Source organism: Aquarana catesbeiana, linkage group LG07 (genome assembly GCF_042186555.1).
Source record: "Aquarana catesbeiana isolate 2022-GZ linkage group LG07, ASM4218655v1, whole genome shotgun sequence".
Classification (NCBI taxonomy): Eukaryota; Metazoa; Chordata; class Amphibia; order Anura; family Ranidae; genus Aquarana; species Aquarana catesbeiana.
Genome location: NC_133330.1, coordinates 334,024,248 through 334,049,875, shown reverse-complemented (window position 1 = coordinate 334,049,875; position 25,628 = coordinate 334,024,248). Strand labels below are relative to the sequence as shown.

General features: G+C 44.7%; 1 protein-coding gene across 1 annotated transcript in view; it reads right to left on the bottom strand.

The window, feature by feature from the left end:
- The window catches only part of FYB2 (FYN binding protein 2), a 95,362-nt gene that overhangs the window by 29,567 nt on the left and 40,167 nt on the right, over positions 1-25,628 (bottom strand). The window contains exons 4-9 of the mRNA XM_073593883.1: positions 23,099-23,132; positions 20,700-20,800; positions 13,360-13,399; positions 7,940-8,037; positions 3,407-3,450; positions 2,504-2,529 (exon numbers count right to left, since the gene is read on the bottom strand). Coding sequence (XP_073449984.1) covers positions 2,504-2,529; positions 3,407-3,450; positions 7,940-8,037; positions 13,360-13,399; positions 20,700-20,800; positions 23,099-23,132 — 343 coding nt within the window. The remainder of the gene's footprint in view (positions 1-2,503; positions 2,530-3,406; positions 3,451-7,939; positions 8,038-13,359; positions 13,400-20,699; positions 20,801-23,098; positions 23,133-25,628) is intronic.

Below are 25,628 nucleotides of genomic sequence, written 5' to 3'. Positions count from 1 at the left end.
AAAAAGTCAAGTCAAGTCTAGGTGATTGTTTTGTTTTGTGTTTTTTTTTTTTTTTGTTTGTTTTTTTTCTTACATAATCCCCAGCCCAGACCATAGGTTATATTTATTCTGTTCATCACTATATTGAATTTTTACGCCAACATAAGTACCTAAATGTATCTTTATATTAGCTTCCTATATTCCCCTGTGCAGTAGCACTCAGACTGGGAGGGGGAGGAGCAGCACTCAGAGCTTTGTTGCTTTGCACAGTGCGGTCTGTGAGCCGACACACAGGAAAGGAGGGCGGGAGGAGGACTAATGTGCTGCTGCTCTTTCACTGCCCAATCACAGGCTAAGGCGGGTCCCACTATTGCTTAGCCATCATTCTGGGAAGAAGTACCCGTACATCCTCCCGGGGGCGCGCTCCCCCCGGGGACAGGCAGCGGCACGATCTCTAACACAATGATCACCGATCAGAGTACTAGGCCGCCGTGACTGGCCCTGGTATCATGTGATCTTTGTGAGCAATCACAGTAATCACTTGTCCAGTAGTAAACAATGGCTTTCATTCATATGTCATTGCTTACTATTGTAATCTCTGATTGGTCAATGTGATCACATGGTGCAGGGCCAGTCACAGCCCTTACTACACCTTCACCCCCTTTCCTGCCCAGGCCAGTTTTCAGCTTTTAAGCGCTGTCACAATTTGAATGACGATTGTGCGGTCATGCAACACTGTACCCAAATGACATTTTTCATAATTTTCTTCACACAATTAGAGCTTTCTAATGAAAAAAAGACCAAATATTCTGAAAAAAATAAAAAGTTTTTCTTAGTTTGTCAGAAAATTTTGCAAACGGGTAATTTTTCTCCTTCACTGATGTGCGCTGAGGCTGCACTGAGTGGCACTGATAGGCTGTTCTGATGAGGAGGCACTGATATGCAGCAGTGATGGGCACTGATGGGTGGCACTAATATGCAGCAGTGATGGGCACTGATGGGCGGCACTAATGGGGAGGCACCAATATGCAGCAGTGAGGGGCACTGATGGGCGCTGATGGGTGACACTGATGGGCAGCACTGATGGGGAGGCACCAATATGCAGCAATGATGGGCACTGATGGGCGGCACTGATGAGGAGGCACTAATATGCAGCAGTGATGGGCACTGATGGGGAGGCACCAATATGCAGCAGTGATGGGCACTGATGGGTGGCACTGATGAGGAGACACTAATATGCAGCAGTGATGGGCACTGATGGGCGCTGATGGGTGACACTGATGGGCAGCACTGATGGGCGGCACCAATATGCAGCAGTGATGGGCACTGATGGGCGCTGATGGGTGACACTGATGGGCAGCACTGATGGGGAGGCACCAATATGCAGCAATGATGGGCACTGATGGGCGGCACTGATGAGGAGGCACTAATATGCAGCAGTGATGGGCACTGATGGGGAGGCACCAATATGCAGCAGTGATGGGCACTGATGGGGAGGCACCAATATGCAGCAGTGATGGGCACTGATGGGTGGCACTGATGAGGAGACACTAATATGCAGCAGTGATGGGCACTGATGGGGAGGCACCAGTATGCAGCAGTGATGGGCACTGATGGGTGGCACTGATGAGGAAACACTAATATGCAGCAGTGATGGGCAATGATGAGGAGGCACCAATATGCAGCAGTGATGGGCACTGATGAGGAGGCACCAATATGCAGCAGTGATGGGCACTGATGGGGAGGCACCAATATGCAGCAGTGATGGGCACTGATGGGGAGGCACCAATATGCAGCAGTGATGGGCACTGATGAGGAGGCACTGATGAGGAGGCACTAATATGCAGCAGGGATGGGCACTGATGGGCAGCACTGATAGGTGGCATGGATGGGCAGCACTGATGGGCACAGAGTGGCATCCCTGATGGGCACTGTTAGGGTTGCATTGTAATCAGCACTGGTGATCGGTGCCCCGATTACCTATACACGTCTCCCCTGTGAGGAAATGCTGCTGACCGGCTCTCCTCTCCTCACACCCTGTCAGTGAGAGGCGAGGAGAGCCGATAAACGGTATCTCCTTGTTTACATGTGACCGGCTGTGATTGGACACAGCCGATCACATGGGTAAGGAGACGCGACCGCGGCTCTTTGCCGAGATCGGGGTCACGCCGTGTACCTGGGAGCGGGCGCTCGATCGCGGCTAAACTGGGCGCCGTCGTATGAGGTCGTCCCAGAACAAGAGCCGCCCCGGGCGGGAGGCGGTTAATGAATATCAAACACAGATAGAAATGATTGATTATACAATGATCGTCACTGTAATAAGCAAAGTGTAGGGAAAAAAAATGTAAAAATGTTTTTTTAATTTAATTTTATTTAATTCTTTTTTTTTTTTTTTTTACATACGATCTCCAGAACTAGTTGAGTGTCACTGCGGTAACATTGTAGATTTTTTTTTAACAGAAGTTTGTAACAAAAAACACAGAGCCAAATCTAATGATTACTGTACAAAGTGGAAGAATCTCACCGAAAATCTTTGTTTTCTTCTGCAACCTGACAAAAAGAAAACATTTGTATAAAGTCATGTAGCAAAAAGTGAAGGTTTCAACATTTGCAAACCTTTTTTCATCTCAGAGAATTCACAGAATGCAGATAGACCAGACTGACCGGCCGGGGACAGAAATTAGAGTTCAATATACCTGCAACCAACTATGAACTTTGTGTACACCCAATCCGCTCTCTCTGCAGCTTAAAGTGGTTGTAAACCTCAGACATGAAATATGAACAAAGTCTATCCCTCTATAGTGTTTACTTGTCTCAGTCCAGGGCACGAAGTGTCATTTCTGTCTGCTGCCTCCTTCCTCTGCTATCTGCATGAGTGACTTCTGACACCAAGAGAAAAAATGGTGACCGGGAGAGGGCTCCAGCACACAGCCTGTGATTGACAGCCTCTGGTCTTTTCCCGTGTGAAGGGGGTGGGGGTGTCTCTTCCCTCCAGTCAGCTCTCAGAGCTCTCCTCACTGAGCTCTGCGGAGTGTAAATTTAGCTCTTTGCCCCCTCTTTTTTCTGACAGCTCAGACAAGCTTTATAATTGAGCACCTTGAACAGAAGTAGGGCTGCAGAGAGACAGGTACAACTTATGTAGGAGGATTTGTTTCATCGCTGTGTGTCACCTGAGAATAGTCACTTCACTGGGTATATGTGAGGGTTTACAACCACTTTAAAAGGGGAACAGTTGAGGGACAGAAGAAAACGTGGCTTCACCCCCTAAACCCCCCCCCCAACCGTTAAAATGAACCTTTAGATGATGATTTCACATCAGCAGGCAGAAATGCACATTGATGTAAACACTTTGTAAAAGGGAGGAAAGGTCGGCTTTAACTATGCCAATCATAACCCCAAACTGCCCCAGTACCAGAGAAGGACCTACCTCATACTCAGTCTCTGCAGGAGGCTCTCGGGCATGTACAGAGCCTGAAACAGAATAAAGAGAGAAGATTTATTACACAAATGGAAATTCTAGCGGTCAAAAAAAAAAAAAAAAAAAAAAAATCACCACATTATGTTCATTGTAGTGAATGTGACTTCACCAAACATTGACTGGTGGAAAATCAATTGCTGTCATTTAAAAAGCATGCAGCTGGGAGATTCACCTGCAGTGATTGTTTGGTGAAGAAGGTCGGATATACTGCTTTCTCTTCCGGACATTATTATCATTTGTTTCATTTCCTTATTACTGAAAATAATTTTGTTGTATAGAGCAGCCCTGGATGTCAACACATCACTTCATCTTTTACCCTCCTGGTCACGCTGAAACCCTGCACTCTGTACACAGCACACCCCTGAACTCTCCACGCAGCGCTCCCCTGAACCCTGCACTCTGTACGTAGCGCACACCTGAACCCTGCACTCTGTACGTAGCGCACCCCTGAACCCTGCACTCTGTACACAGCACACCCCTGAACTCTCCACGCAGCGCACCCCTGAACCCTGCACTCTGTACGTAGCGCACCCCTGAACTCTTCCTGCAGCGCTCCCCTGAACCCTGCACTCTGTACGTAGCGCACCCCTGAACTCTCCCCGCAGTGCTCCCCTGAACCCTGCACCCTGTACATAGCACTCCCCTGAACCCTGCACCCTGTACGTAGCGCACCCCTGAACCCTGCACTCTGTATGTAGCACACCCCTGAACTCTCCACGCAGCGCACCCCTGAACCCTGCACTCTGTACGTAGCGCACCCCTGAACCCTGCACTCTGTACGCAGCGCACCCCTGAACCCTGCACTCTGTACGTAGCGCACCCCTGAACCCGCCACTCTGTACGTAGCGCACCCCTGAACCCGCCACTCTGTACGTAGCGCACCCCTGAACCCGCCACTCTGTACGTAGCGCACCCCTGAACCCGCCACTCTGTACGTAGCGCACCCCTGAACCCTCCACTCTGTACGTAGCGCACCCCTGAACCCTCCACTCTGTACGTAGCGCACCCCTGAACCCTCCACTCTGTACGTAGCACACCCCTGAACCCTCCACTCTGTACGTAGCGCACCCCTGAACCCTCCACTCTGTACGTAGCGCACCCCTGAACCCTCCACTCTGTACGTAGCGCACCCCTGAACCCGCCACTCTGTACGTAGCGCACCCCTGAACCCGCCACTCTGTACGTAGCGCACCCCTGAACCCGCCACTCTGTACGTAGCGCACCCCTGAACCCTCCACTCTGTACGTAGCGCACCCCTGAACCCTCCACTCTGTACGTAGCGCACCCCTGAACCCTCCACTCTGTACGTAGCGCACCCCTGAACCCTGCACTCTGTATGTAGCGCACCCCTGAACCCTGCACCCTGTACGTAGCGCACCCCTGAACCCTGCACTCTGTACGTAGCGCACCCCTGAACCCTGCACTCTGTACGTAGCGCACTGCTGAACTGTGCATTCCTGGTATTTATTTCCCCCTTTAAGGTCCTCCTCCAGTTTCTGCAATTTGACCACACCCATTCAGTGGGGTTCAGCAAGGGGGAGTGGTAAAGTTCTTGCACCTATTTTCTGAGAAAAAAAAAGTCCGGCATAAAATGTATATAACAGACTTGACCATTCACCATTTTTAATGGGTTTAAGGACCGAAGTGTACAGGGCATATGTAACGAACAGTGTCACTCCATGTGACACTGCAATTCCCAGGTGTCAAATTGACAGCCGAAACTTTCTCTCTACCACAGAAGAATCTTTATTGGCCAAAACATTACCAGGTTAAGGACCCAAAGCCGAAATTCCAGTATTTCAGCCGCTTTGTAAAAATTGCAGGCATACCATGAATTAAGTCCAACGAGGCGTCTGCCATCTCACAGACCTATTTCTATTATTCACATCTGACAGCTTTATAGTATTCCTGAAGGATAACATCCCAGAGAGCTCCACTGTGGCTCACTGTAGTCTCCATTCCATCAGGAGCAGAGTCGCTGGAACTGCTATGCCTTACCCTCCATTTGCCCATTCACAGAAGCCTTTGTATTATGTTAAATCATTCACAAAATACCAAATCTGCTCTGTGTGCTTCTCTCCTCCCACAGCCAAAAGAAGCCTCGGGGAGTGCAATAAACCTGTCACATTTAAGGAATAGAGATAAGTCCCGGAGGCGACATTCACCTAATTGAACTTAACTCTGCACGTTTTGCAAAGTTGCTGAATTCCTGGAATTCAGCTTTAAAGTGATACTAAAGTCTCTTTTTTTTCCTTTAAAAATAATAAACATGATATACTTACCTGCTCTGTGTAGTGGTTCTGCACGGAGAAGCCTAGATCCATCTCTTCTTGGGTCCCTCGTCAGCGCTCCTGGCAAGTGCCCCTACAGCCAGCAGCTTGCTATAGGGGCACCCGAGCCGAGCCGCAGCTCCGTGTGTCCATTCACACATGGAGCTGTGGTTCGGCCCCTCTCTCTCCTGATTGGCTAACTGACTTTGACAGCAGTGGGAGCCAATGGCGCTGCTGCTGTGTTTTAGCCAATCAGGAGGGAGAGTCCCAGACGGCCGAGGCATTCATGCACGTCGCTGGATAGAGAGGGGTCTCAGGTAAGTATTAGGGGGGCTGCTGCACACAGAAGGCTTTTTATCCTTTTCCATAGAATGCACCAGTGGCGGCCCGTCCATAAGGGGTGCAGGGACGCCGCCCCCCCTAATCCATGCGCCCGGCCCCTAATGTACAAGCAGGGTGCCGGACGCATGGATTTCAATGTTTTGTTTTTTTTTAAGCAAATGATTAGAGCCTGAGGCTCTAACTGGCTTCAAAAGAAAGGGTGGGCTCGGGGCTCAGAGCACTGCGTCGGGGGCCCTGAGCCCACCGAGTTTTGTGACAATAGCAAATTAATAGTCGCCGTTGTCTTCCCGATTCTCCTCCCGGCCAAATCAGGAAGCGGGTCCCGAAAACCGATTGGCCCGGGAGTCCTAAGTTTCCCTGGCCAATCGTATCTCAGGACACGCTTGCTGTTCGGCTGGGGAGGAGAAGCAACGGCCCGTGGAGCCAGGGAAGGCAAAATATAAGCAAATCAACTTCAGCTTTGGGCTAGCCAATAACCAGATCAACTGAAGCGCCAAACATTTGGCATAAATTGGTGGCCAACGCTGTACAGAACCCGACTGCTCATTCTTGAACAATGCAGCACACAGTGACTTGCAAAGTACAGTAATAACTTTGCAGCAAGGTTACTATATCTGCTGTACTTTGGCGCAGTGTACCCACAGCTTTCTTGCGGTTCCTCCAGTGGAAGGTCAAAAAAATTTTTTACATGGTTTACGGAATTACACTATTGGCCACTTCTTCATTACACGTGGGTTATGTCCGCTGGTGTCTGAGCTTCCATACGGAGAAGACTGCTTTGGGATAGCACGGCTATGATCTCACCATCTATCAGCCCTGGGTATTCTACCTCCATTGCCAGAGAACAACTTAAGCCTATTTGACCCATATAGCGTACGCTCTGTGGGTCCCAACTTTCCGGTAAGCCTCCAGTCATTCGGGGGGTGGTTCTATCAGTACCGATTGGATTGTATTTGAGAGTGTCCACGATCATAAATCTTGGAGTTCATCATCATTGCAATATCTATGTTTTTTGCACTTGTTTATTTATTTAGTTCCGGACTTTTTTCCATTTTGTATCTTGCCATCACATATGGTGACCTTAAAGGGGTTGTAAAGGTAAAAATTTTTTCACCTTAATGCATTCTATGCATTAAGGTGAAAAAACTTTTGACAATACCGCCGCCCCCCAGCCCCCACGTTTTACTTACCTGACGCCTCGAATCTTCGCTGCTCGTTCTCGTCATCTTCATTGCAGCTCAGCCTGGTCGCTGATTGGCTGCAGTGGATGGATTGAAAGCAGCGCAGCCATTGGCTCGCGCTGCTGTCAATCACATCCGATGACGCGGCGCGCCGGGGGCGGGGCCGAGTGATAAAGCGAGCGGCTATAGCCGCCGGCTGTATCACGGGAGCGCGCCCGCAAGCACTCACCACCATTAAGGTGGTTAATGCTTGCGGGGAGGAGCTGAAACAGCCGCCGAGGGACCCCATAAGACCAGGTTCGGGGCCACTCTGTGCAGAACGAGCTGCACAGTGAAGGTAAGTATAATATGTTTGTTATTTTTTTTTTAAAAAAAAATTACCTTTACAACCCCTTTAAGGGTGTTTTAATATGATGGACTTTTCATGCACGAACTTTCAATAGATACAAAACACCTATTTTTTACTTTCATCATTGCACGTGTTATCGTAATATTTATAATTTTTTCTCATTTAGTAGCGCTACACTTGGTTTTATATGATTTATAGCAAAATTTCTATTTGTTGTGGTAGCTGCTTACATATACAATATTTTTGAGTAAGCGCATGGTTTTACAGGTTTTTTTATACACAAAGGTTACTATGGGCGCATACATTCAATAACAACTGAAAACGAAGAAGTGATCCTTACCGCTTTCGTCTACCTCATACACATTATTGGTGTCCTCTGGAGGTTCTTGGAAGATCTCAACGTCATCATAACACTTGCGCCTTCCCTCTGGGCTTGGGCTGGAACAGAGATATTTCAGAAGTCATATCTTCCCCCAGGGCTGATCACACTCCCCTGTCTGGTCCTTATGTGACATTTCATACGTTCTTAAAATTCATCTAAAAATGTAAACTTTTATTTTTTTTTTGATACAGAGATTCACTTCTCTTTTCCTTAAAGCTGAACTCCGGAATCAGCAAATATTGTCTAAATCCATTCGTCATGTGCATTCTTCTTGATCTTTGTGCATTTCTTCCAGATCTGTGCAGTAATTAGACATGTGAGTCAATAAATTCCTTTCGTTCCGTATTAGAATTAATTCGTATTTCGTAACTCGTGTCTGAGATTTCGTACGAAATACGAATTTTCGTTTGATACGAAAAGTTAACGAACCTAAAAGTTAAAAACCCAGGAATTCAGCACAGCACAGGGATGGTGGGAGCCCCTCATAATGATAAATTCATCATAACAAACATTTGTAATTGATACGAAAAGTTAACGAACCTATTAATGTTCGTTATGTTGAATTTATCATTATGAGGGGCTCCCACCATCCCTGTGCTGTGCTGACTTCCTGGGTTTTTAACTTTTAGACTCGTTAACTTTTCGTAACAATTCCGAATGTTCGTTAGGAATTTGGATCAGAGATTCGTAAACGAAAATTTTGTATTTCGTACAAAATTCGGAAGCATAGCAATTTGTATTTCGGATCCTCCTAAATGTACGAATTTACGGAAATTCGTACGAATTTTTGATTCGTACGAAACTAATCACACATGTCTAGCAGTAATCCAGTGTGAGACTTCCTGTAATAAAAGACTTCTCACTGCTGCTCTCTCTCCTTGTGCAGGAAGACTGGTCTCGTCTCCGCCCCCTTTGGTATTTTTCTGCAGGCAGCCTGTAGTGGGTGGAGCCTGCTGGGTCCCTCCCATAGCTCTGCTCTCTGCACAGGCTATGTACAGTAGACATGTGCACTGCCGAAAAATTTCCATTTCATTCACCTTGTTTTTTTGTTTTTTCAGTTAATTCGTTATTACCACAATTTGTTATTTCAAATAAATTTGTTATGTTCCATTCGTTTAGATGCGGTATTCCTAAATTTTGAAATCCGAAACAACAACTATTAAAATTACAGGTATTGGAATTTCCTTTCAAATTTGTTTGTTTAGGAACTCAACGAATTACGAGATTATCCGAAATAACGAATGCCGCATCTAAATGAATGGAACGTAAAACAAATAAAGAAAAAACGATTATTATTATTAATAATTTGTTACGTTCCACTTGTTTAGATGGAGAATTCTTTATTTCGGATAATTTCGTATTCATTACGTTTCACTAACAGCCAAATTTGAAAGGAGATTCCAATGCCTATAATTTAATAATTAGTAATAGTTATTATTCGTTAGTTATTATTTGGGAGTTTCGTTCTTAATTTTCAGATTTTCGTTCTTTTGAAATTTTCATTCTTGTTTTCAGAAAAATTTCTTAAAACGGGTTTTCGTTAATTTGAATATTTCCGAATTAAGGAATTTGTCGAATTGAGTTGAGAAACAGAACAAATTGCACATGTCTAATGTACAGCACAGAACAAAATATTACAGTGCACACATGAAAAAAAAACCAAAACAAAAAAAAAAAACAAAAAAAAAAAAAAAAAAACACATTTACCTCCTGCAAGCAGGACCGTTTTTAAAAGGCAGGGCAAAAGGGGCAGCTGCCCTGGGCCCTATCATTGTAGTGGGGCCCAAACCAGCTGCCTCAAACTTGCCAACTAGCCCAGTTTTAAATTCCCTTATCCCTTGAAGTTTTAGTCCCGTGCTGTGTCCCGATATCTCAGTGTAAACTTCTGCTGTTGCTGCCTAGCTCTGCCCTATTGTCATGTACAGATGACTCACCTGCAGACACTGTGTTTACATGTAAATAACCTGCATTGATATGTAAATAGCGGCGGCATTAATATGTATATAGCTGTGGACCACGGCATTGATATGTAAATAGAGGCGGCATTCATATGTATATCATGTCCCCCTGAGGTCACATCCACCATCACTTCTGCTGAATGCTGCCCACTGGGGAGGTAAAGGAGCATGTTTGAAAGTCCTGCCTACAACTGTGGTCATTAAACCTAACATCAGCCTGTTCTGCAAAAGCAAGCAAATTGGAGGTGGAACCCTTCTTCAAAATAACATGGTGCCACAGAACCCTGAATTGTGGTGCATGTGAATATGCAGGCAGTGAGGAGATGATGTGCTGTAACCTTTAGCAACCAATCAGTGAGCAGTAATGCTATGCACCAACCTCTTGCAACCAATCAGTGAGCAGTAATAATGTGCAGTAACCTCTAACAACCAATTAGTGAGTGGTATAGATGTTCAATAACCTCTAACAATCAATCAGTGAGTAGTATTGATGTATAGTAATCTCTAGCAACCAGTCAACAAGCAGAAGTCATGTGCTGTAACCTCTAGAAAATAATAATAATACATTCGAATATTTCCGAATCAAGGAGTTTGTCGAATTGAGTCGAGAAACGGATTCGGAATGAAACAAATTGCACATGTCTAATGTACAGCACAGAACAAAATATTACAGTGCACACATGCCAAAAAAAAAAAACAAAACACATTTACCTCCTGCAAGTGAGCCATAATGTGTGCTGTAACCTCTAGCAGCCAGTCAGTGAGCGGTAATGATACACTGTAACCTCTGGCAACCAATCCCAATCGCTGCCTGATCTGATTCAGTAAATTGATTTTGAGTCTAGCTGCTATTTATTGTATATCTCAAAGCAGGTGGAGAGCGAAATTGCCTGGAAGAGGGGGCCCAAGAAAATGTTTGCCCAGGGTCCAGTCAATATTAAAGACGGCCCTGCCTGTAAGGCTTTTTAAAACAGCTGAAGATTTACAAAAAAAAATATGGGGATTTGGTCACACCATATTGCTATATGGTGCTTAAGCCCACTTATTGCGACAAAGTACCCCATTATTAGTGGGTCCTAAGCTATCCATAGAATTGAAGATCCTGCTTCTCTGAACCATGAGAGCAATACACTCCTCTATATGGGGGAAATATACTCCTCTATATGGGAGAAATATACTCCTCTATATGGGGGAAATACACTCCTCTATATGGGAGAAATACACTCCTCTATATGGGAGAAATACACTCCTCTATATGGGAGAAATACACTCCTCTATATGGGGGAAATACACTCCTCTATATGGGAGAAATATACTCCTCTATATGGGGGAAATACACTCCTCTATATGGGGGAAATACACTCCTCTATATGGGGGAAATACACTCCTCTATATGGGGGAAATACACTCCTCTATATGGGGGAAATACACTCCTCTATATGGGGGAAATACACTCCTCTATATGGGGGAAATACACTCCTCTATATGAGAGAAATACACTCCTCTATATGGGGGAAATACACTCCTCTATATGAGAGAAATACACTCCTCTATATGAGAGAAATACACTCCTCTATATGGGGGAAATACACTCCTCTATATGGGGGAAATACACTCCTCTATATGAGAGAAATACACTCCTCTATATGAGAGAAATACACTCCTCTATATGGGAGAAATACACTCCTCTATATGGGGGAAATACACTCCTCTATATGGGGGAAATACACTCCTCTATATGAGAGAAATACACTCCTCTATATGGGAGAACTAAAGGACTCCACCTATAACACAGGTGGGCACTAATAAGAGGCAATGTTGGTTGGTTGGTTGGGGGGGGGGGGGGGGGGTCTGTGGGGTTCTCCAGCCCAAAAGGATTTGGTCAGAATCCATACAATAAACAAACAAGATATTTGGGGGGCACACCCTAAAAGATGCATTAAAGCCGGTGCAGCCATAAGACCATAAAAACAGAACAAAATATTACAGCGCACACATGCAAAAAAAAGACATTTACCTCCTGCAAGGCTATTTAAAATTTTTTTTTGAAAATGTTCAGGTGTTTTAAATAGCCTTGCAAGATATATCCTATCTATCTATCCATCCATCCATCCATCCATCCATCCATCCATCTAATTACACAGAGCAGGTAAGTATAACATGTTTGTTATTTTTAACTAAAAAAAAAAAAAAAAACACACTTTACAAATCACTTCAAAGTGTAACTAAAGAAAAAACTTTTTTTTTTCTTTTTTAGTTTGGGGTAGAGTGGAGATGGATTAGAACCTCTGTCAGGTTTTTATTGCAGTCTGTGCCTGTGCCCCTCCTTAAAGAAAATTCAGTTTGTTTGGGGTAGAGTGGAGATGGATTAGAACCTCTGTCAGGTTTTTATTGCAGTCTGTGCCTGTGCCCCTCCTTAAAGGAAAATTCACCCCCTCTGTGTGTCCTGTTTACCATTATCATTAAAAGTAAAAGAAAATACCAAATTTTGGGTTGCCCCTAGAAAAATTATAGCAGAGAGATTGCCCAATTGGGACACTGGTTCTGGCGACCTGGGAGTCCCCAAGAATTTCCCTTAATTTGCAGGGATTTACGCTCACTTCCTGTTTTGACTATGGGACAGGAAGTGAAGGGAAGTCTCTGCAATGGGACACAGATGGCAAAAATAAGAAAAATGATAGGGGTTATGACCTTCCCTTACTCTATCCAAAATGTAAAAAAAAAAAAGTTTTGCCTATGGTTCTACTTTAAAAGGAAAAAAAAAAATCTTCTCCTCTGGATGATCTCTGTACATTGCAAGGATTGTAACAAGCTTTGTTGCAGATTCAGACCTTTTATTATTCTGAAGAAATAGCTGTTTGCTTGTCTGTGTCCATGTGCCCAGTGAATCTGTATGGGAGTGATTTTATAATCAATCAGCTGCTGCACCTGCAGGGCTATAATGAGGAAAGTGGCAAGGTCTGCTCCCCTTTAGGAGTATCTCACCAAAAATTATATTTTTTGTTGCAGGGGATGCTCAAATTATGACTTGCATCTTAGTGCAGACTTCTGGGAAAATCAGTGAGCCAATCACACAAGCAGGAAATAGCATACCTGGGGGGGGGGGGGGGGCGTTCTGTGTAAAGAGCGCCTCCAGGCTGTCAGATTTAATTTTACAGAGAATTATAGCGCTGCAGATTGAAAAAGGAAAGGTCAGTTTTGAAACCATTCAAGAATATGACTTCTGTTTTTCCCACGAAAGTGGCGTTACCCTTTATACCTTGCAATGTATATAGCTTTACCTAAACTGTTTTCATTTTAATTCCACAGAAACAGAACAGTTCAGTCAAACAGAAATTGCACAAATTTATATTTTCGATCAACCACATAAACCAGCCTTTCTACTCTATTTTATAATCTTTAGTATACGGTTTGCTGTACCTTGGGAAACACGGTTTGGACGTCTTGACTTTTGGTGTTCCTGCAATAAAAAAAATTGTTTAAAAAAAAAAAAAAAAAAAAAAAAAAAAGGGTGACATTTTATCTTTTTGATAATTAAAACTTTTTTTTTTTTTTTTTTTTTTTTTAAATAACAGAAAAAACTGTTTTAATTATCAAAAAGATAAAATGTCACAATTTTTTTTTTTTTTTAAATAACAGAAAAAAAAAAAAAAAAAAAAAAAAAGGGAGTACAAACATTAGGAATGGCAATGCCAACATGTACTATAGTGCACCAATAAAGAAACATTTGCTCCCCCCCCCCCCCCTGTGTAGTGTGTTATTCTCATTTAGTGGGAGTTTTATTTCACATTCCGGAAGACAAAACAAATAGAGTCAAATTTCTTCTTTATTAAAGGCTTGAACTTCAGTGGATCAGAGCGCCCGGCCCCTGTACACTACCCGTATATTCCTCTCTAGCTTTCTTCTTCTCCCTCCTGCTCATCCCTCAATTCCCCTTAATCCTATACATCAAGCATCAGTAAATGGTGGACGGTGATCCAGATGCAAGACCACAGTTTACAAACTTGGACCAAATGACAGTCCTTATTCAAACGGACGCAACCCTTAGCGCCCCTGGCCGTTCTCTCCGGGAACATAGGGTGGTCCTAGCTGGCAACCAATCACACACTTGTTAACATGAAAAAAAGTTGGGCACCTCCCATCCTCCATCCAGACCTGTTGCACCTCCCATCCTCTGCCCTGCTCTGTAAGGTCGGACTATGAAGAGGGGGGGGGGCGGTGATGGGAAGGAAACAGAGACCACTAATATGATGTAGACATGCGTGATTAGTTTCGTACGAATCAAAAATTCGTACGAATTTCCGTAAATTCGTACATTCGGGAGGATCCGAAATACGAATTGCTATGCTTCCAAATTTTTGTACGAAATTTCGGATGCAAAATTCCTGACGAACATTCGTAATTGTTGCTAAAAGTTAATGAAACCTAAAAAAGTTAAAAACCCAGGAAGTCAGCACAGCACAGGGATGGTGGGAGCCCCTCGTAATGATAAAATTCATCATAGCGAACATTCGTAATGGTTACGAAAAGTTAACGAACCTAACGAAAAATCGGATTTCGTGCGAAATTTTCGGACATGAATTACGAATTCATTCTAATACGAAACGGAAAATGAATTTATTGACGGCGCGCATGTCTGATATGAAGGGAGGGCTGTGAAGTAAAGGGGGGGGGGGTTGTTATGTAAAGGGTGGATGACTGAGGACTATTATGCAAAAGGGGGGGGGGCTGTGGTGTAAAGTGGAGACTGTGACGCAAAAGGATCACTGAAAAGAGTCATGTAAAAGGGGGGGGGTGATGTAAAGTGAAGCCTAAGGACAGTGATGTAAAGTGGGGACTGTGAAGTAAAGGGATCACTGAAGACACTGATGTAAAGAGAAGCTGTGATATAAAGGGGGGGGGGGGGGACGGACGTAAAATGGGGGCTGTGATGCAAAGGGAGGACTGAAGACACTGATGTAAAAGGGGAACTGTAATGAAAGGGGGGGGGCTAAGATGCAAAGTGAAGCCTAAGGACAGCGATGTAAAGAGGGGACTGTGAAGTAAAGGGATCACTGAAGACAGTGATGTAAAGGGGGGGGGGGGGCTAACATAAAAGGGGGGCTGTAATGTAAAGGGAGGACTGAAGACACTGATGTAAAAGGGGGTCTGTTATGTAAAGTGAAGCCTGAGGACAGAGATGTAAAGTGTGGACTGTGAATTAAAGGGATCATTAAAGACAGTGATGCAAAGGGGGGCTGTGACGTAAAGGAGGGGGGGACTGACGTAAAGGGAGGACTGAAGACACTGATGTAAAAGGGGAACTGTAATGAAAAGGGGGGGGGGCTAAGATGTAAAGTGAAGCCTAAGGACAGTGATGTAAAGGGGGGCTGTGACGTAAAGGGGGGGGGGCTGACGTAAAAGAGGGGCTGTGAAGTAAATGGAGTACTGAAGACACTGATGTAAAAGGGGGGACTAAGGACACTGATTTTATCGTTGGGGGGGGGGGGGGTAGATGTGATGGATCCTAGAGGAATGTGAAGGGTCTGCTGGATGAAAATTTCACTGACTGGACCTCTGAGTTTTAAGATTCCCTCTTTTCCACTCCATGTTTTCCCTCCATTTAATGGCCCCAGAGCCCTTGACCCGCGGAAACCCCACTTGGCCCTCCACCAATCAATTCATACAAAATTTTAATACAATGTATTGTTTGGAAAATGTTTCACTGTTCATGTATACTGTACTTGTACACAGGGCTGCTGTTAGAAATCACGGTGCCCCATAGAACCTACCCGGCCAGGAGTGACTGAGGACATAGATCCATCAGTCCCTTTCTCTGTAGCCTCAGCTATGAATACATTGAAAGCTTCCTGCTCATTCCTGCTCATTCACAAACTGAAGCATAGTAAACATGGTTTGCTATGCTTCAGTGAAGAATTGACACAGGAGTGATTGGTACTGATCGCTCACTGTGTTCATTCAAGAAAGGAAGGGGACAATAAATTATATAATTTACCATACCCTTTCCCCGCTCTCCATCCTGAATCACCCCCCCACGTGTGCCCACAGAAGCTTTTGGCAGGAGAGGAGGGATGGCAGCACCGCTGTGGCGGGAAGGGGCACTCAGGGGGGCCCGGAGAGCAGATGGAAGGAGCACATGCAGTAGAACTAATTCCCCTTCAGTGAAGCCGGAGGGAACGAAGAAGAGAAGCCGGCAGCACTGCAGGGGGAGGCAAAAGATGATCAGCGTCCGCAATAAGACAGTACAGGCCGACTCCTGACCGGGCTCCCCTTTTGAACTGCCCTGCTTGTACACAGTGACTGTATTACAATGTACAAAGTTCAGAAAACTCACTTATGTTCTTTGTTGTCAGATTGTAACCCCTCAAAACAAAAATAAAAAAAAACTAAACAGAATCTTGTTTTCTGCAGGTGCATTCTTCATCTACAATTAGGACCAGTCAGCACCAGGTCTGGATAGGCACGCTATCCCTATGACTGAATAATAAAAAAAGTCTGTGTCCATGAAGGATCGGGGTGGTGGAGAGGTTTGGCCAAGGAAGGTAAAGAACGGGCATCAGCTACAGAAGTAGATTTTGCCTATTCGGTGAATGGATCACTCATGTACACCAATAAAGAAATCTGTAGAAACTGTGGGATTAGGAAAGTTGTTGCACAGGTCTGCCCGCCCCTGAGCTGGGACTGGTGGCTGCTGCCGTCACTCAAGGGGGCTCTGCTGTGGGAGATGGAGGTGCGGGAGCACGGGGGGGGGGGGGGGGGGGGGGGGGTTGTGGGTTTCTTCTTTTTAGGGTGGATTGCACATGAAGCTCAGTTGGGGGTGGATTTTGAAGGATGGACATAACAATATTCCTATAAGTGAAAATGAACAAGTCATTATTTTACACTGAATATTAAGCCCGGGTTCACACATGTGCGGTGCGAATTGAAGCTCAGGTTTGACTGGGAAGATAAAAATCAGTTGTTCAAAGGTTTCTCTGTGCTGTAGCTGCGGATCAGTGAGCAGGGAGAGGGGGGGGGGGGGAGGTGTAGTGAGGAGAAGGAGAAAATAAATGTTCAGAACGCAATGCATCTGTGAATCAGATGCGTTCCCATAGGAGAAAATGGGCTTGTAATTCGCACCGCAATGCCCAAAAAACGCACATATGTGAACCAGATACATTCAAATGAATGTATTTTAAAATGTCCTGCAAATTGGATGCGGTGTAAGCCGCATCTAATTCGCATAGGTGTGAACGGGGGCTTAAACACGTCTTGGCAGAGATTGATGTATAGCTGATAGAGACAAGATGGTGTAGGCTTTGCCTGTCTCCGTATGTGTGGGTGTGTGTCTTATTTTCCCTGTACAATCCAATACATGGAGAGCACAATGTACCATGATGGACCAGAACATCGCCATGTTATACTGTACTAATGGATCAGAACATTGCCATGTTGTACTGTACTGATGGATCAGAACATCGCCATGTTATACTGTACTGATGGACCAGAACATTGCCATGTTGTACTGTACTGATGGACCAGAACATTGCCATGTTGTACTGTACTGATGGACCAGAACATTGCCATGTTGTACTGTACTGATGGACCAGAACATTGCCATGTTGTACTGTACTGATGGACCAGAACATTGCCATGTTGTACTGTACACATGAGGATGTCAGCACAGCACACAATAGCATCTAAAACAGCGACAGGGTCAGGGATTACCAAAATAATCTTCAATCAATCTGCAAAAGTGCACCACTCGGGCTGTTCATTCCATCCAAGCAGCGGCGACGTCACTTCCGGTTTTTCACTGGCACAACCAGAAGGAAAGAAACCGGAAGTGACATTGCAGCTCCGAGGGAAAGCACCGCCCATGTCCTACGGTGGTGCCAATCAACAAAAAGACATCAAGTGTAGAGGCGCTTTGCATTGCGCCACAAGGAATCACAAAACCCCGCAAATGAATTGTCTCACCTGCAATCATGTGATTGCATTGGCGTCACACTTCCCATAGTGCACTGTGTCTAGCGCCCCAGCACATAGTGCACCTAACAACCTTTTTTTTCTGAGACTAGCTGTAGGGGGGGGGGGTTGGCGCCCGTGCGCCCCCTATGGACGGGCTGCCACTGGTCTAACCCATTCCAAAAAAACATTTTATATTCAAGCCATATTCCTGAAGATGCATAATTGGATGCGAAACGTGTAGAAGATTCTGGGTAACGCCAACGTCACTTCCTGCCCCAACCCGCACCAAATCGAGGCTTGGATCGCGCAACCGATCCCGGGAGACGGAACGGCTTGGTGCCGGTCTATAGGCACCACACTTGTGATTGAAAATTCCCTATACAGGCAGTCCCCGAGTTACAAATGGGTTAGGGACGTTTGTTCTTAAGTCGGATTTGTTCGTAAGTCGGAAGCGCATGCGCAGAACGTCAGAGACGTCGTTTTCCGATGGTTTCGAACGTCCTTTTCCGATGTTTTGCGCTGTTTTCCAATGTCGTTTTCCACTGTGCCCACCGACGCCACAGACACCGCCTCCCGTTCGTAAGTAGGAGTCGTTCGCAAGTCATGGGTTCGTAACTCGGTGACCTCCTGTACTTATCTTAATGATTGAATACATTTTAATATATCGCGCAATGATGGCCGTTTGCTTTTTAGGAGATCCTGAGATTAATGTGGAGATGCAAGGAGTGATTACTGGCATTAAATTGGGGAATCTTCAGGCATGCTTATATATGAGTGGAGTTTAGACATGTGCAATTCGTTTAGTTCCGAATTCGTTAAATTTTGACAAATTCGAAATTTCGGAAATTCGAAAATCCAAATATATGAATGAAAATCAGAAAATTCGAAAACCCGAAAATCTTAAATAACTAATAAATATTAAATTATAGGTATTGGAATTTCCTTTCAAATTTGGCTGTTAGTGAACGTAACGAATATGAATTTATCCGAGGTTAAGAATTATCTGAAATAACGAATGCCGTATCTAAACGAATGGAATGGAACGATCTAATAATAATAATAATAATAAACAACAATACCTTTTTATTGTTATTATTTATTATTAATTTGTTCCATTCCATTTGTTTAGATGCGACCTTCGTTATTTCGGATCATTCGTAACTTCAGATAAATTTGTATTTGTTACGTTCACAAACAGCCAAATTTGAAAGGAAATTCCAATAACTATAATTTAATAGTTAATTATTTCGAATTTTACTGATTTTCCGAAAACCGGTAATCGGAAAATTCGGAAATTAGAAATCCGGAAATGTGAAAATCCGAATTTTCGGATTTCCGAAAAAAAAAAGCAAAAAAAAAAATGAATGAAAACGAAAACAAACACATTTTTTGTCAATGCACATGTCTAGTGGAGTGGTCATCCCAACATAGACCAAAGGCATCTTTTTATCTTGTTTCTGGTGAGTGTCTATTTCAGAAGGTGGTGGCGTTTCACGAATCGGTGAAAGTTTTCCAATCAGGGATGTGGATTTGTGCACGTGGGATTCGGATCACCATCTTTTGAAGGGGATCACTGGGACTGTTTATTGTTTAACACATGATTCTTTTTATTATTTATAATTTTTTTCTTGATTAAGAAGGATTATTTTCATTGTAGTTCACTAAATATGCACTTTATTTGAATTCATGATGAAGAATCACGTATAAAAGATTGTTTTTGATATGTAGTAAGATAAATATACTATTTAGGGTCAGCGCAGTTACACCTATTTCTACAACATTGCTTACCCCACACTATTAGTGGGGGGATCTATAACTGCAGCAGATCTGATATTTAAACCAAAAGGTAAAGTCACATATTATTATAGATTTATATATTTTTGCACCGGTGACACATTTTTTTGCATTTTTAAGCCATGAATGATACTGGTCACAGTTGTTTGTGCTCCCTACTAATGTCAAGCCATCAAATAGCTGATGTCATAGCTGATGTCATAACATGTGCAGCACCATGGCATCAGCAGATCAGACAGGTGCCAAGATGGCAGCTTCCATGGCTGTAAATGAAAGGAGGGTTTAGTTTCACTTTAAGGGCTTCATGACTCAATGACTCTGATTCATTAGGTTTCAAGCAGCACTCAGGAAACCTTTAAATGCACCAAAGGCATGCTAAAGTGGCCCGCTAAATATTGTTGCATGACATTTCAGCATGCCTTAGGCCCCTTTCACACTGAGGCGTTTTTCATGTGTTTTAGCGCTAAAATTACCGCCTAAATACCGCATGAAAAACGCCCTCCATGTATCTCAGTGTAACCTTTCACACTGAGGCGTTGTGCTGGCTGTGCATTGGAAAAAATCCTGCAAACAGCTTTTTTGGAGCATCTTTGGGGCGCATATAATAGCGCTGTAAAAACGTCTATCCCAATTGAAATGAATAGGAAACGCTGTAAAAACGCGGTAATAACGCGGTAAAAACGCTTTAAAACCACCCAGAAACTGTGGGGAAGGTCACATGACCGCATGGTCACATGGTCAGGTTTGCTGACGCTAACGCTTAAAAAAACGCTATAAAAACGCGATTAAAACGCATGGGCTTTAGCGCTATTTTTACTGCTAACACGGCAAAAACGCGGCAATAACGCTCATTGTTTTTACCGCGGTTTTGCAACGCATCAGTGTGAAAGGGGCCTAAAGCACATCTTTAGCACGCCTCAAGCGTTGCTGTAGAAGTATATGAATCAAGGCCAATGTATGCTCACAGGAGATGCACTATGTGTGCCAGTCACAGCAAATAATACACAGCCACTTACCAGCCTGAGGCCCCTCTACTTCATAGACATTTGATTCGCTCTCCAGCGAGGCACGGAGGTTTGAGGCCTCATCATACAATTCTTCTCCATGGGAGGTTACGCTAAAGCAGAACACAAAAGGAAAAAGCTCACCTAAAGACGCACAAATGGCAAATGCATTCAAGACATTAAGGAAGACAAAATGAAGGTCTTAAGCCCATTTCTAGGCTCCGCCCCCGAGGTCCCCTGCAGTCTTTATGCTTTATACTCGCCTTTTGGAGAGGACTTCAGGTCAAATATGTGACACACAGGGTCCTCCAACTCTAAGGCTGCTCTCTGGCGATGGGCAGTCCTCAACTGTAGAGAGTGGAGCTGATGTGACGACGTCATTGTTCTCTGCTCTGCATGCGAGTACAGGAATGCCACAGGGATCCCCCCTCGGGGGCGGGGCTATGACACCATGCACTTAAAGGATGTCCTCAGTCTTCTGTGAAGCATGTTTCTGGCAACACAAAAGACGAAGGACCTCTGGGGAGGTGGAAAGAAATGATCGTGGGGAACAGTGCCAGAGGGAAGGTGAGCACTGCATGCAGAGCTCTTTTTTTATTTGTTTGTTTTATTTACTTCCTGGGGCCCCAACTGAAGCTAAACTCTGGCTTTCCCTTCAATCTTGCAGTTGCACCTGTAGTGAAATTGCTTGCTCTGATCTCACTTCACACTGTGAGCTTCTCACAATGTGCATTAGAAGCTGCAGCAAATCAGATAAAGTCCGCCTCATTTCCTGGCTGAAGGACATCCAGCATCATCTAGTTCTTTCCTCCGCAGCCTGACTGTCCTTGGCCCCGCCACTTTTATCAATAGGATTTCAGTTCTTTTAATCATGGAGGCTCAGCATCACATGTGGGAGCTACCTAGGGCAGACTGCATAAAAAGGGAGGAAGCCCAATCCTCCAGACTGACACCCACCCATCGAGGCATTTTGATATTTGCATAACTCCTGTCAAGAGTCAGCCCACTACTTGCATCAGGACTGAGGACCCTTGAGACAAGTAGTGAGGCCGGGTGCTGTTAATTTTTCAGGAAGCTGATTGAATCCCATTAAATCCTATATAAAAAAAAAAAAAAAAAAAAAAACAGCTTAAGATGGCGGGTGCGGTGCAGTTTTTCAAAATTGCACCAAAAGGGCACCTTCCATTGCAAATCAATGGGAATGCATCCAAAGCACATCAAAAGTGAATCAGTGTGAAAGGGCCCTTAAAAAAGGTTAAAAATAAACAAAAACACACCATTCTGTGTATAGCACTCCCCCAGCCCCACATTATACTTACCTGAGCCCCATCTCGATCTATCGATGTGCATGAGAGCATTGGCTTTCTCCATACTCCCTGGACATGGAGAAAGCAGTGGAAGCCATTCGCTACTGCTGCTGACAATTACAGCCAGTAAGGATGGGGGGGGGGGGGGGGGGGGATAAGCCGCGCTGTGTCTGTCAATGGGGGCACCCAGGGAAGAGGAAATGTACCAGGTATAACCTGTTTGTTATTTAAAAAAAAATTAAAAAAATACAATAACTTTAAATCCTTCTACGTGTAGAGGGCAGTTGGGATGATGTATGGCAGGGGTCAGCAACCTTTTTCCACTTAAGGGCCGGAGTCAATGTATGTAAATGGATGGAGGGCCGCATTCATCTGCTAATTATTGAAGATAACATTACACAGCCCCTGCACCTCTGGCCCCCTTTACATTACACAGCCCCTGCACCTCTGGCCGCCTTTACATTACAAGACCCCGCACCTCTGGCCGCCTTTACATTACAAGACCCCGCACCTCTGGCCCCCTTTACATTACACAGCCCCCCCCCCCCCGGACCCCTTTACATTACAAGACTCCAAATCTTTCTTTTGCACTTAAAAGCATTCTAAAACGTCAAGTCTGGCTGTTTTGAATGCTGTCATTTTTTAAAAATGTGGCACCTTTAAGTCTTCTGTAAAACTGAAGTGATGTCATGACATTGCCTCCGGGTTACTAGATCCGAGACCCGATCAAAGCCAATTCCGGCTTCGTTCGGGTTTCCAGCCAGTCGGCAGATGTGCCGGCTGGTCGTTTGGGCCTCGCTGTGGGACGGGTGAGCCGCAGAAGGCGGCGGGAGGGGGAGGGGGGGGAGATGTCCCCTCCTGCTGCTTGGGATAACAGCCTAGCGGCTTCATCAGTTGTTCTCCCAAGAAAAAAAACGGTATGCAGCTGCAGGCATCACTCTGGTACAACCCCTTCAAGTTGAGGCCACATATTTGAGGACTGTCTGGAGAAGGGGTTAAAATGTCCGCAGGCCGGGTGCACGTGAATTCATTTGGACATTTAGCGGTGGCACATGACAGAAGTAGGTGCATTTTGTCATATACCAGATATTCCACATACCGTACCTGGGGGCAGGGAGCTCATATTCTGTCTCAGTCACTGTTGAAAGGAAAAAAAAATATATATATATTATATATGTAGGTCATACAGACAAACCAAAATCTCTAAACATTTGGAGATCTACAGGAAGAAAATATATTTTCCACAAAAGGGGCCCATTTATAAAAAAAAAAAAAAATCACAGTAGAGCTGGTGTCTGTATCGGGCACTGTGATGGATCACCTAGCACCCAGCCTAGGTGCTTCCATCAAGATACAGCTTCCTCCACTCTGGAACGAGGAACCAGTTATTATAGCTGAGCATTGCACCCAAAAACTAGACACTAACTTAGGTGCAAACTGGAACCGACTTTATTGTAAATTCACACAGTACTTATACCACACAAAATCAAGTAAGAGCTTGATCACAGTATCCTAAACAATGCAAACTGTAAACAGTAATGTCAGTACATCTAATGAACGGCTAACAAACAGTAAGCTAATTAAACAGTACGCTAACAGAACATCCCACAATAGTTTGGTAACAAGGTGAAGTGGACACAATACTAGCAGGCAGACAGACAGAAACAATAGGTGACTCAATTACCAACAGGAATTCACACCTAGGAGGCACACAATGGGGAATTATACAATGAGAGAAAGACACCTTAATAAATAGATTATATTATATTATCCTTTTTAGAGGGCATTATATTTTAATGGATATCTATCTGACTTTTCAGCATATACCGTGCATTTTACTCCTGATGATTGGCTATAACGCCATGAAATACGTTAAGTTTCCAAATAGGAGTGCTGAGACATGCTCGCCCCAAATTATGAATTTTTAACAATATCATTGTCTGTTACCTGTACATGTATCATGTTAATTTTACTTAAATAATTCATACAAAAAACAGAGAATATATCTTGTATTAAATATGCTATATCATATTTGTTATGTCATGCCGCGTACACACGGTCGGACTTTTCGGCTACAAAAGTCCGACAGCCCGTCCGACAGACTTTCGACGGACTTTTGGCGGACTTGCGGCAGACTTTCTAACGAACGGACTTGCCTACATACGATCACACCAAAGTCCGACGGATTCGTACGTGATGACGTACACCGGACTAAAACAAGGAAGTTGATAGCCAGTAGCCAATAGCTGGCCTAGCGTGGGTTTTTGTCCGTCAGACTAGCACACAGACGAGCGGATTTCTGGGTCCGGCGGAGTTACGACATAAAGATTTGAAACATGTTCCAAATCTAAAGTCTGTCAGATTTGCGGCTGGAAAAGTCCGCTGAAAGTCCGGGGAAGCCCACACACGATCGGATTGTCAGCCGTATTTTGTCCGTCGGCGTCCGGACTTTTGTAGACGAAAAGTCCGACCGTGTGTACGCGGCATCAATCTTTTATGATAATATTGTACCATATATGAGTAGGATTGATATTGATACATTATCTTTTCTACAATCATGGATTACCTTATGGGATTGAGATGTTAACATCAATACAGATAGATGTATCATTATATACAGTATTATATACATTGACATGCCTCATGCAAAGTCCCACCTAATTTCTTCTTCTTTATGCAACATTTAGGGATGGAGGCATGTCAGCGTTTTATTATGGTTGTGACAGGCCACATTTACCACATTTATTGGCGTATAACACTCACTTTTTCACCCTGAAAATCAGGTGCAAATAGCGCGTGCGTGTTATACGCCAATACTTCAATTTTAGCTGCCTCGGAGGGGACAGGGAGGGGGGTGGGACGAGCGCCGTCAGATTACATACAGTGAGAATCTCCTGTTTACTTGGTGGCCTCTGTAATAGGAAGTCCTGTCTCCTGGGCCACCATTGGACCACTGTTCTGTCTATATTAGGAGATCCTCACTGTATGTAATCTGTCGGCGCTCGTCCCGCCCCCCTCCCTGTCCCCTCTAGGCTGCAGATGGGCATCGATCAGGCTGCATTGATGGCAATGGTGAGGCTGCAGATGGGCACTGACCCTTATTTTGCTTCAAAGCTCCTTATTTAAAATTAAAGTTTTTTTTCCTGAAACTTCCCTCTTAAAATTAAAGCGGGAGTCCCACGAAAAAAAATTTTTTTTAGATGTCAGCAGCTGCAAATACTGCAGCTGCTGACTTTTAAAATAAGGTCACTCACCTGTCCCGGGGTCCAGCGATGTCGGCACCCGAGACAGAACCGTCCCTCGGTCCTCGGGTGCTGCCGCCGCCATTCTCAGTGAGGAAATCAGGAAGTGAAGCGTTGCGGCTTCACTTCCCGATTCCCTACTGCGCATGCGCGAGTCGCGCTGCGCTTTCTCAATGGTCCCCGCTATCTCCTGGGACCTGTGTCTTTCCCAGGAGACAGCGGGGGAGTGCGGGAGGGGGCGTGACTCCCATGGGAGTCTATTCCCGGAAGTGGGTGCAGATACCTGTCTTAGACAGGTATCTGCACCCCCCTCCCCCCTGAAAGGTGCCAACTGTGACACTGGAGGGGGGGAGGAATCTGATGAGAGGAAGTTCCACTTTTGGGTGGAACTC